This window comes from Oncorhynchus masou, chromosome 18 (genome assembly GCF_036934945.1).
Source record: "Oncorhynchus masou masou isolate Uvic2021 chromosome 18, UVic_Omas_1.1, whole genome shotgun sequence".
Taxonomy (NCBI): Eukaryota; Metazoa; Chordata; class Actinopteri; order Salmoniformes; family Salmonidae; genus Oncorhynchus; species Oncorhynchus masou.
In genome coordinates, this window is record NC_088229.1 from 50,322,162 (window position 1) to 50,335,053 (window position 12,892).

Below are 12,892 nucleotides of genomic sequence, written 5' to 3' on the forward strand. Positions count from 1 at the left end.
CAATTATCGGATATGAAAACGTTTTGATAGGCTATGTTGTCCTGTAGTTGTGCGTGTTTTATATCTGACACTGCCATCCCCACAATTGCGTCCGTGCGTCCCGCCCTTTAAGAGGCACTTGTATGGAACGTTTTTCTCACCGTTTTCCTAGTACGCGTGCGCTGCGGAGGAGCTCTGTATGGAAACTGCAGACATCTATTTGTGATGGTCTGAGAAATACTGTAGTGAAATGTCTGTCGGACGAAATCCCGAGTAGGAGGGGCCGAAAACATGTGCTCCGTGAGGGAGACGGAAATGAAAGGGGGTGTCCGAAGAGAAATCCGATCCCTTTAAGAGCAACTGGGACAAAGTCGTGCGAGAAAAGGAGAGGAGGGGGAGAAGAAAGAGGAATTTAAAAAGAAAACGGAAGAAAGAGACAGGGAGGGAGGAGGGAGAGCGAGCGAGCGATAAAAAAAGAAAGATGACATCCTCGCATTTGAACAGCCGAGGTGGAGCGATAGGCTGCGGCCCGGAGCGAGCGCTCTTTGCCAGGGTCAGGGCTTGAATCCAACAACGAGGCTTCGTCAAACACCCGATTGGCCTATTGGGGGAAATCGGACATATTTATTAATAAATCCAAAAGCATGAACTGCTACTCTTTCAAATGCGTTTATTATAACGCTGACAATAATATGCATTGTGCGTAAAATGCATTCATTTAATTTTAAAATCTAGCTATTATGTATGACTACGGCTATATAAATAACAGATTTTTGTGCACACATATTTGGTTTGAAAGTCATCAATGCCAAAATATATACTTTTTTAATGTTTTATAATTGTGCTTTTCTAAATTAAAGTTAGAAACCACAGTCAAAGAGAAATAGGCCACTATTGGACCAGGCAATTCCACTCAGGCAGACAGCCTAGTCAGCCTAATCGTAACGCCTGCGTGAATACGAATAGCTTGAATCCTTCTATTAGTCATTTTTTTGTTATAGTTGCACGTCCCTTTCGGATGATCGATAGCATACTCTTCTTGCTGCATTTGACTACTGTTTACTTAGATCTTCGCGCCTCAATAGCCAATAGAGTGATTAAAGAATATGCCAACGATTCACTGTCGAATCGCAATCAGGATTACTTAACTGACTTTATACTCTTCGTCACTTTGGTTCAAAATGGATGCTGCTTGGAGCAATTTTCTCTTCCAGGTAAGTCTTAATGGACCTTCTTTCTTGTTGTGTTTGTGTGCGCGCTTTTCTGAAGATTGGCTTTTGAAGAATTTGTGCCCCGCTGCTCCGGGGCCTACACATTTATGTGATGCAAAGTAGCATCTCGTCTAGACCAGTGATTCCCAAACAGGGTTACTAGGACCCCTGGGGGTACTTGAGAAGACTCATGAGACAATAGCCTAACTGGTAAAATGCACATGAATGGGTACTCCTGGCACAACAAAATGTTGTTGGTGGTATACAATGCAGTGACTTTATGCTAATAGATCAGTGTTTATTTCTCCAGACTACTCCCAACCAAAACCAAGTGGAGGGGACCCTCCAATCAGAACTCTTACCAGTCCATACTGCCTCTCCTCAGACCCCTCCCACAGAGAACATAGCCCAGCCTCCTTCCACGGTGGACACTGCTGCCCTCAATGAAGAACCCTTACCTGGTGAGAGAATCATGGGGTGTGACATACATATAAATACTATTGATTTTTCAGCAGTTATTGGCAATTAAGTTGAAAAGGATGTCATGTAGATTGCTAAACAAGATGTCTGTTATAATATGATACATTACTTAAGGGCTCCTGAGTAGCGCAGCAGTCTAAGGCACTGCATTGCAGTGCTAGAGGCGTCACTACAGACTCCGGTCCGATCAGGGGCTGTATCACAACCGGCCGTGATTGGGAGTCCTATAAGGAAGTGCCCAATTCGCCCAGCGTCCTCCGGGTTAGGGGAGGGTTTGGCCGGGGTAGGCTGCCATTGTAAATAAGAATTTGTTCTTAACTGACTTGCCTAGTTAAATAAAAAAATAAACATTAGGCTGTCTTCATACCGTTATATTTAGAATATTATATTATTATTAATGAGCATTTCAATATCTTAATTTCTCATTCCCTCTCTTCTTCCGCTCTTTTGTCCTACAGTGAAGACAACTTCCCGGCCTGCCCGTGTGCCACACATCTGTGCCATATGCAGCAAGCAGTTCAAGAACAACTACAACCTGCGGCGACATCAGTCGGTCCACACAGGGGTACGCATGAGGCGAGCAGGGGAGCAGGAGGAGGGGGCAAAGGAGGTTGGCGGTGGCGCAGGGCCGGCGCAGGCGGTGTCGGGAGAGAGGGTGGAGAGGCATACGGTCCCCCTCTCCCTGCTTCACCTCTCCGTTCCTCCCCCTCTCCCCCCTCCCAGCATGCTGGCGTCCCAGCTGCCAGCTCTGGGTAGTCAGGATGGCGAAGGGGTTGCCATGGCGAGCGTAGTGGCTAGAGTTAACCCCCATGCTCCTCCTGCTGCTGTCGTCATGGTGGCGGGGGCGACAGTACAGGTGGGTCATGGCGCTTCTGGAGGTTGTTGTTGTCGTCCGTGAAAAAGAAAAGTATAATTTAGGTTCCTCTTGCATGGTCTTTATGGAGATTGTGGGAATAAAGGGAATTCGGCATGTTATGCAAATGGCCAGAGAAATTATCTAGGTGTCCGCGATCCGTGTGTGTCTGAGTGGTTTCGGAAAGACCCAAAGAATGGACAATATGATATGTCAATAATCTACACAGATGCATGTGTAATTATCGACTACTCCAATAAATAAAAAACTGTTTGTACTGTAAGCGCATCTCTTTCTAATCATCCCCACCCCAGCGGCCATCGAACCCCAACCCGAACCCCGTGCGGAAGAACCACGCCTGTGAGACGTGCGGGAAGGCTTTCCGAGATGTGTACCACTTAAACCGACACCGTCTCTCCCACTCGGATGAGAAACCCTTCTCCTGCCCCATCTGCCAGCAGCGGTTCAAGAGGAAGGACCGCATGAGCCACCATGTGCGCTCTCACCAAGGCGGTGTGGAGAAACCATATGTGTGCCCTCACTGTGCCAAGGCTTTCTCCAGGTGAGAGTGGCATACTATAGGCCAGAAAGCAGGGTAGTGGTCATTGAGCCAGAGAGCAGGGTCATGTTCATTCGGGCACGCAACATAATTATTTTCTTAAGATAGTACCTTTCCCTGCATTTAGGGCTGTGTTCTTCTGCTTTGTGCCTCAGTGATACACTGTGCTTAAAGGGGCAATCAAATGTATGATGCACTATACAGTGCACTATACAGTGCACTATACAGTGCGCTATACAGTGCATTTTGTACTTTACACAGCCTTATTCTAAAATTGATTAAATTATTTTCTCCATCAACACAATACCCCATAATGACAAGGTTTTTTTGTTTTTTTTACCTATTACAAATAAAAAAGAGAGCTTATTTACCTAACTATTCAGACCCTTTTGCTATGAGACTCGAAATTGAGCTCAGGTGCATCCTGTTTCCATTGATCATACTTGAGATGTTTCTACAATTTAATTGGAGTCCATTTGTGGTAAATTCAATTGATTGGACATGATTTGGAAAGGCACACAGACTATGTAAGGTCCCACAGTTGACAGTGCATGTCAGAGCAAAAACCAAGCCATGAGGTCGAAGGAATTTTCCGAAGCAGTGAAGGTCTTCAAGAACACAGTGGCCTCCATTCTTAATTGGAAGAAGTTTGGAATCACCAGGACTCTTCCTTAGAGCTGGCCGTCTTCTAGCCTTGAGCAATCGGGTGATAAGGGCCTTAGGCAGGAAGGTAACCAAGAAACCATTTGTCACTCTGGCAGAGCTCCAAAGTTCCTCTGTGGAGGTGGGAGAACCTTCCAGAAGGACAACCATCTCTGCAGCACTCCACCAATCAGGCCTTTATGGTAGAGTGGCCAAATGGAAGCCAGTTCTCAGTAAAAGGCACATCACAGCCTGCTTGGAGTTTGCCAAACGACACCTAAAGGACTCTCATACCATGAGAAACAAGATTCTTTGGTCTGATGAAACCAAGATTGAACTCTTTGGCCTGAATGCCAAGTGTCACATCTGGAGGAAACCTGGCACGATCCCTACAGTTAGGCATGGAGGTGGCAGCATTGTGCTGTGGATATGTTTTTCAGGGACATGGAGACTAGTCAGGATCGAGGGAAAGATGAACAGAGCAAAATACAGAGAGCTCTTTGATGAAAACTTGCTCCAGAGCAATCAGGACCTCAGACTGGGGCAAAGGTTCACCTTCCAACTGGACAATGACTCTAAGCACACAGCCATGATAAATGCAGGAGTGGCTTCGGGACAAGTTTCTGAATTTCCTTGAGGGGCCCAACCAGCGCACGGACACAATCAAACATCTCTGAAAATAGCTATGCAGCCACACTCCCACTCCAACCTGACAGAGCATGAGAGGATTGGCTGATGAGAATGGGGAAAAACTCCCAAAATACAGGTGTTCCAAGTTTGCAGCATCATACCCAAGAAGACTCGAGGCTGTAATCGCTGGCAAAGGTGTTTCAACAAAGTACAGATTAAAGGGACTGACTTATGTAAATGTAATATTTTAAATTTTTTTTTAAATACATCTGCATACATTTCTAAAAACCTGTTTTTGTCATTATGCGATATTGTGTGTAGATTGATAAAGGCAAAACATGATTTCATCCATTTTAGAATAAGTGTGTAACATAAAGTGGAAAGTCAAGGGGTCTGAATACAATCTGAATGCACTATATATACAAATGTGGACACCTTCAAATTTGTGGTTTGGGCTATTTCAGCCACACCCATGGCTGAGTTATATAACATCGAGCAATCTCCAAAGACAAACATTCACAGTAGAATGGCTTTCCTGAAGATCTTGGTGACTTTCAACTTGGCACCGTCCTTGGGTTCCACCTTTCCAACAAGTCAGTTGATCAAATTTCTGCTCTGCTAAAGCTGCCCTTGTCAACTGTAAGTGCTGTTATTGTGAAGCAGAAACATCTATGAGCAACAACGGCTCAGCATCAAAGTTGTAGGCAACACAAGCTCACAGAACGGGACCGCCAGGTGCTGAAGCACGTGAAAATCATCTGTAACAGGCTGACGACACCGCTCGCATCGCGTGCGTGAGCGTTGCAAAATACATTTTGAAATCTATATTATTAAATTATTGCACCCACACTGCTCGCGCGCGCCAAAGAGCGTCTGCATTGCCACGGGCTAAAATAGAAGTCGTTCTATTTGTGACGTAGATCGTGCTGCTAGTCCTGCCTCTCCCATCTCCTCTTTGATACCCACATGCCATCTCCTCATTGGTTATACCCCCGTGGGTGACTGAAAGACGAATGAGGTCAGTGGCGGTAATGCACCTAATTTATGGAAGTTGCCAATTACAATATAAAGTCAAGAGAAGAAAAAGCCTAGGAGGAGGAGAGATGACGAGAAACGATTCGGTTGATCGTTTTATGTGTGGATTAATTGTTGGAGTAGAGGACCTTATCCATTTCAGGTAAAATAACAACTCGATGTTTATATCCCAGAACAAATTAACTAGCAACAGCAAGCTAGCTAAATATGACAAATTAGCTAGCAAGTGCAAGCTAGCTAGCTAAATTGCCATAAATGTTTAATGCTTTTCAACCTGTCCCCAAATTAATGTAATTGGTTCAGAGTTTGTTTTGATATTTTAACCTGAGTGTCGTGATCGCGTTTGGTGTGGGGGGACAAAATACATTTAGGCACGATGGCGCACGCGCGCAGCCGGTTTGAGTTTTGTGTAACACTCACTACCGAGTTCCAAACTGCCTCTGGAAGCAACGTCGGCACAATAACTTTTCGTCTGGATCTTCATGAAATGTGTTTCCATGGCCGAGCAGGTGTAAACAAGCCTAGGATCACCATACACAATGCCAAGCCTGCAATCGAACCAGGGGGACTGTAGTGACACCTATTGCACTGAGATGCAGTGCCTTAGACCGCTGCGCCACTTGGGACCCATCTGGCAGTCCGATGGACGAATCTGGGTTTGGCGAATGCCAAGAGAATGTGACCTGTCCAAATCCGTAGTGCCACCTGTAAAGTTTGGTGCAAGAGGAATAATGGTTTCGGGCTGTTTTTCATGGTTCGGGATTGGCCCCTTAGTTCCAGTGAAGGGAACTCAACTCTACAGTATACAATGACATTCTAGACAATTCTGTGCTTAGGGGAAGGCCCTTTCCTGTTTCAGCATGACAATGCCCCCGTGCAAAAAGCCAGGTCCAAACAGAAATGGTTTGTTGAGATTGGTGTGGAAGAACTAAACTGGCCTGCACAGAGCCCTGACCTCAACTCCATCGAACATCTTTGGGATGAATTGGAATGCTGACTGCGAGCCAGGCCTAATTGCCCAACATCAGTACCTGACCTCACTAATTCTCTTGTGGCTGAATGACTTTTTGTGGCATCCAATGTAATCAAACACAAAATAGCCTCAAAACATGGTTAAAACTGTAATTTTGATATCAAGGATGGTCAGTCCTTGCATCCATAGCTCTGTCTATGAATTTGAAAGTGGTTACATTTGTCCAGCCCCATCCATCAGCATTTTACCGGAACAGGGGTGGGGGAAACACTTTATTGTTTATACTGCTGATTGCTGCTTTAAAGGGACGTTACATTCCACGATCAAGTTTGTCACATGTTTTCACACCTCAAAAGTAGTCGACATCCCATGCCATTGTCCACATCCCATGCCATTGGTTGTCTGTGAATGGAAAATGTAAGCACCAAAAATCTGGGAATTACATGGTGCTTATCTTTTTCATTCATAATAGTTTGTGGCCTGGGACTTGAACTTATCTCAAAAGAAGACTTCTTGCGATCTAAAAACATCTGACGAAGTTTGAATGTTGAATGTAATGTCCCTTTCACAGATTCACAGTTTCTGCTGGAGAAAGTCTATAACAAGGTGTTGTTGTCTTACCCCTTTCTATCTCTCACTTCTTTCAGGCCTGATCATCTCAATAGTCATGTCAGACAAGTTCACTCTTCTGAACGACCCTTCAAGTGTCCGGTACTTGATGTTTGTGCTACTTTTTATCCTTTTACACCTCTCAAATCTCAACACAGTCATTCTTAGCCATCAATTTGCTTCTCTATACCTTAAATCCTTCATACCATAACGATCCATTGTAATAAAATCGGGATTGGGATCAATTCCATTTCAATTCAGGAAGTAACCCGAAATTCCAATTTGAGTTTACTTCCTGAATTGAATGAATTGACTCCAACCCTGAATTAAATACAATGGGAGATTGTTTTGCTTTTAAACTGCTGTCTTCTGTGTCTTTATTGATAACCAGTCATTCCTCATCACTCTCGATGTGTTTAGACGTGCGAGTCCAGCTTCGCCACGAGGGACCGGCTACGTGCTCATATGATCCGCCACGAGGAGAAGGTACCGTGCCACATCTGCGGCAAGCTCCTGTCGGCTGCCTACATCACCGATCACATGAGGGTGCACAACCAATCGCAGCACCATTCCTGCCATATCTGTAACCGCAGTGAGTGTCTGTCAACAACTTGTATTGTTTGATGAAAAGGTTCACAAATAGTTTATAAGATGTTAGTAAACGTTTCACGGCCTCCCGAGTAGCGCAGCGATTCGATACCAGGCTCTCAGCCCGCTGTTACCGAGAGACCCATGAGGCGGTGCACAATTGACGCAGCGTCATCTGGGTTAGGGGAGGGTTGGCAGGCCGGGATTGTCCCATTGCACTCTAGCGACTCCTTGTTGTGGACCGGGTACCTGCAAGCTGACTTCAGTCGCAAGCTGGACGGTGTTTCCCCCTACACATTGGTGCGACTGGCTTCTGGGTTAAGTGAGCGGTGTGTCAAGAAGCAGTGCGGCTTGACAGAGTCATGTTTTGGAGGATGCATGGCTCTCGACCTTCGCCTCTCCCGAGTCCGTAGGGGAGTTGCAGTGATGGGACAAGACTGTAACTACCAATTGGATATCACAAAAAAAGGGTAAAAGTACCAAAAATACCAGTCAAAAAATAAAATACCAGTCAAATGTTTGGACACCTACTTATTCAATCTTTATTTTTACAATTTTGTATGTTGTAGAATAATAGTGAAGACATCAAAACTATAAAATAACACTTGGAAGGAATCATGTACTACCCAAAAAAGTGATGATGAATCAAAATATGTTTTATATTTGAGATTCTTCAAAGTAGCCAACCTTTGCCTTGATGACAGCTTTGCACACCCTTGGTATTCTCTCAACCAGCTCCATGAGGTAGTCACCTGGAATGCATTTCAATTAACAGGTGTGCCTTGTTAAAAGTTAATTTTTGGAAAGGAAGACCCAGAGTTACCTCTGCTGCAGAGGGCAAGTTCATTAGAGTTAATTGCACCTCTGATTGCAGCCCAAATAAATGCTTCACAGAGTTCAAGTCACAGACACATCTCAACATCAACTCTTCAGAGGAGACTTTGAATCAGGCCTTCATGGTCGAATTGCTGCAAAGGAATGACTACTAAAAGACACCAATAATAAGAAGAGGTTTGCTTTGGCCAAGAAAGACAAGCAATGGACATTAGACCGATGGAGATTTGTCCTTTGGTCTGGAGTCCAAATTGGAGAGATTTGGTTGCAACCGCTGTGTCTTTGTGAGACGCAGAGTAGGTGAACGGATGATCTTCGCATGTGGTTCCCACCGTTAAACATGGAGGAGGTGTTTGGGTGCTTTGCTGGTGACACTGTCTGTGATTATTTTTTTATTTATTCAAGGCACACTAAACCAACATGGCTACAACAGTATTCTGCAGTGATACACTATCCCATCTGGTTTGGGCTTAGTGGAACTATCATTCGTTTTTCAACAGGACAATGACTCAAAACACTCCTCCAGGCTGTGTAAGGGCTATTTTACCAAGAAGGAGAGTGATGGAGTGCTGCATTAGGTGACCTGGCCTCCATAATCCCCCGACCAAATTGAGATGGTTTGGGATGAGTCAGACCGCAGAGTGAAGGAAAAGCAGCCAACAAGTGCTCAGCATATGTGGGAACTACTTCAAACCTGTCGGAAAAGCATTCCAGGTGAAGGTGGTTGAGAGAATGCCAAGAGTGTGCAAAGCTGTCATCAAGGCAAAGGGTGGCTACTTTGAAGAATCTTAACACTTTTTTTTGGTTACTACAACATTCCATATGTGGTTTTGATGTCTTCACTATTATTCTACAATGTAGAAAATAGTAAAAATAAAAACCCTTGAATGTGTAGGTGTTCTAAAACTTTTGACCAGTAGTGTATAAATAAACATTTTAGAGTTTAAGTGGTTTATAAGATGTTAATAAACATTCAACGTTTAGAAATGGTTTTATCAAATGTTTAATAAACAATTGTCAAGTCCTGGAACACACACACTTAATAATTTTCTATACAAAATCTTATTATCTAGAACGTTTTCAGTTTCGCCTGCCTACCGTACTCTATAAAGCGTTACTTGTAAAGGCTTAAAATGACGTTAACTGCTAACTCTCTCCGTCTCCTCCAGGCTTCACCACTCTGACCTACCTGCGTGTCCACGCCCAGAAGCACCACGGCCAGGAGTGGAAGGAGAGCGCTGGCGGCTTCGGCGGCACGGGTTCAAGTGGTGTTCTTGTGTGCCAGCTGTGCGGGGTGCACTGCAAGACCCCCACCCAGCTGCAGGGCCACATGGGCACCCACAGTACTGGGGGCCAAGGGGGCTCCTCCGGCACTGTTCCTGCTAGCGGGGCGTCTAGCTCCTCCGTGTCCCTCAGCAACATGGTGTCTGCACCAACTGTCTACGTCAACAGCAACGCAGTGGTGGACCTGCTGGTGTCGGACTGCTCCAGCATACAACCTCAGTCCCACAGTTAGCAGAGCCGCAGTTGAACTTCAGCCACTTGAGTCCCTAAGACCCGTAGTAATAAGGTTAGGAGGCTTGCTTAGGGGAGAGCCTCAGTTGTAAACTTTGGCCCCTCTGAGTCCCATAGCTAGAGGAAGAGGGGGGGGGGGGGTGGAAAGAGGGGTCTGGCTTAGGGGAGAGAAAGTATGCAAGAATATTGTAGAGCGAGGAGGAGGGGGACATTGTATGTCCTGTACGCTGATTCGATGATGCTAGGTAACGACAATACAGACGTGTCCCCAACGTGGCTGAACTCTCTCTCTTTCAGTACTCCCATGACACTGTGGACTTGTCTGCTCTATCCCTCTCTCTCCCTCCTTTCTCTCCCCCTTGCCCTCCCCCAGTCCCAGCAACTACTCCCCTCTGCTCGTCATGCACCATGTACTGTAACTCAATGTCAGTCACACCAACCACCTCTCCTTTTGTTTATTTTGTCGCTCTCTTCTCCAAACATTCATAAGATAGCCTTGTAGTAAGTTGGGGAGTGATGTAATAGGAACATGATATAACAAGGGGGTATGTAGAAGAGTCTATTCTGAAAGAGAATGAGAGGTTCAGGGGGTGAATTGCACATAAGTCAGAGGCTGCTATCCTCCAGAAATGAAGAGGAGTAGATGTGATGTTTTAATTGTGTAATGCTGTGAGCATATGGATGTAGTCTGTTTTAAATAGGGCCAACGCTGGATCTGGAGGTTAGCCCATACCCACTGGGCAGACACTGGTTGAATCAACGTCGTTTCCATGTCATTTGAATGAACCAATGTGGAATAGACGTTGAATTGATGTCTGTGCCCAGTGGGTACTGTGTTGGTGTTTATGAACAGTGGAGGGGTGTACTGCATGTGTTTCAGGTACAGTGGAGAGAGAGAGAAACAATTGGCAAAGTTGCGTTCAGGAGTGTCAAGCACCTTAAAAATGTGAACGTTTAATCCGCTGAAGGTTCAGACAGGTTTCGTAAAGATGCATTTGCTCTGCGTCTTCCTCTTTGGGCACAACCACATTTAATACATAATGGTTATTCTTATTACTGCTACTGTACAGCCACATTTATGACATATTTCACTGACACCTAAAAACACAATTTGCATTAAAGTGAAGCTAGCTAATTCTACCTACAAGAACGTTAGCATCAGCCCCCCTTACGCTAAAGATGGTTGAAAACAAATATTTTCATTAAGTATCGATTGATTCAGTCAAAAGAATTGTACCCATGTCTGCCATTTTATTTCTTTGTAACTGTTATTGCCATAGTGTTCTTTGTTTTGTTCCTAGCACGAGTCCACCATATTAAAACTAATTAATTAACACCACCATGTATAGCACACAGCATTTGAGTACAACTCGTATTATAACTTAGCGCTCTCCTTGAATCTGAGGAGAAAGATCACCTTTCCTCAGATATCTTAGATTGTTTGACATTTTCAGTGGTTAAGAGTGATGTCATGGAAGGGCTTTAAAGGTCATGTTGAGATATGAATATCCAGGAACTTTATACTACTCGCATTTGATGGCCCACCCCTGGTATGCTTTCAACAAATCCCGGTTTTGTTGTGAAGTACTTCATTTAATCAGTTTAGTGTTGGTATGTTATATAAAAATAAATGCTTCTAATTATTTAATTTGGAGACTTGTTCTTCCTGTTGAGAAAAGTAGTGTTTTATTAAAAGTTATTTTAGGTTTCCCGCGTTAAGCAACAACAAAAAAATACCTCTATTCTAGGAACCTGTACAGCTCTTGTGATACATCGTAATGCCTTATTGTACTCAACTGCTATTTTAATTCTTTTATTCTGAACTATTTTAAATCTTAGTCATGGATTCATTAAGAATACTAATGGGATGTATTTATTATATTTTTATATTTCTCAACAGTATGCATGTCTGAACAGTTAGAGCAAAAAACAGTTGATGCTTACCGTGATCATGAATATTACGTTATTATTTTGTAGATGAAGTATAGAGATCATGTTATTATTTTGTAATTTTTGACTATTAAAAGTAAAAGCAGTAAACATATGAGGTGAGGGTGTGTCCATTATTTGTGTGTTTGTTACATGCTTCACAGAGAAGTGTTTGGATTTTGTGTTGATACGGTGCAGTGAAAATGGTGGGTAGTGGCATGCAGCTGGTAGCACAGTGTGTGTGTTGGTATCTTTGACTTAAAATATGTTAAGCGTGAGATGAGCATGTAACCTTGACCCCTGTTGTGTAATCGTATTTGGCTCTGGCTCCTGTGCGTGTGTTGCTGCACACTGAGTAATCCCTCTGCACCGATACTAATAATAATCATGATGAAATATACAGTCCCTACAATAGTATATCTCTATTTTCCTGGAAATGAAAGCGCATGTGATCTTACTACTGTGCAGATCTGGTCCTTTCTAAACCACTATTAGCATGTGTATTTTCTGACCAATATAAACGGGTGTAAACAAGGGTTTCTTCCACAATCTCTTCTGAAGAGGTCTTCCTGTATTTTTGTGGGGAATGTTTTGGATGCAGCCTGCAAACTAGCAAACTGTCTTCATATTGTATTTTATTCCAAATATTATATATATATTTTACAAAGTAGTACTTGTTGATACTCTTCAAATGTGTAATGTTATACACAGTTTACAATGCCCCCATTGTGTTTTATATTTCTATGGTCAGAAGTAACTGTTCTGCCGTTCTACTAAAGCTTGAGGACCTTTCTTGGGCCAATTTCTCAGCTGTGGAGTGAGGGCATTAAAGTTGCCGAAAAACCATTCCGTAACGAAACACATTACACCAGTTTTCCAATCTCTCTGACATAACTACTATTCTAAAAAATAAAGCATGCTGATTGCCTGCCATGCATTGCTCCCTGTGAGATATTTCATCCCATCTCCAGACCATCTTGATTTATTTTGCAGAATGGAGGTATATCTCGCCATTCTCAAAATGTTCTACTGCACCTGGAGGGCAACTGAAATTG

General features: G+C 43.8%; 1 protein-coding gene across 3 annotated transcripts; it reads left to right on the forward strand.

Moving 5' to 3' along the window:
- Positions 1-172: 172 nt before the first annotated feature.
- Positions 173-11,952, forward strand: LOC135504740 (myc-associated zinc finger protein-like). Of its 3 annotated transcripts, none has more exons than XM_064923563.1 (7): positions 173-1,193; positions 1,501-1,651; positions 2,129-2,526; positions 2,838-3,085; positions 7,010-7,082; positions 7,392-7,563; positions 9,563-11,952. In XM_064923563.1, the coding sequence occupies exons 1-7, from the start codon at positions 1,161-1,163 to the stop codon at positions 9,907-9,909; spliced, it is 1,422 nt and encodes a 473-aa protein (XP_064779635.1). In that variant the 5' UTR covers positions 173-1,160; the 3' UTR covers positions 9,910-11,952. The 3 variants fall into 3 exon arrangements, with proteins under 3 accessions (XP_064779635.1, XP_064779636.1, XP_064779637.1); XM_064923564.1 differs by having other exon boundaries at positions 174-1,193; positions 7,010-7,073; XM_064923565.1 differs by having other exon boundaries at positions 175-1,193; positions 2,129-2,235.
- Positions 11,953-12,892: the final 940 nt, after the last annotated feature.

Coding starts and splice junctions, on each gene's coding strand:
- LOC135504740 (XM_064923563.1), top strand. CDS start 1,161: ATGGATGCTGCTTGGAGCAATTTTCTCTTCCAG. Junction 1,194..1,500: donor GGAGCAATTTTCTCTTCCAG/GTAAGTCTTAAT, acceptor TTATTTCTCCAG/ACTACTCCCAACCAAAACCA. Junction 7,083..7,391: donor TCAAGTGTCCGGTACTTGAT/GTTTGTGCTACT, acceptor CGATGTGTTTAG/ACGTGCGAGTCCAGCTTCGC.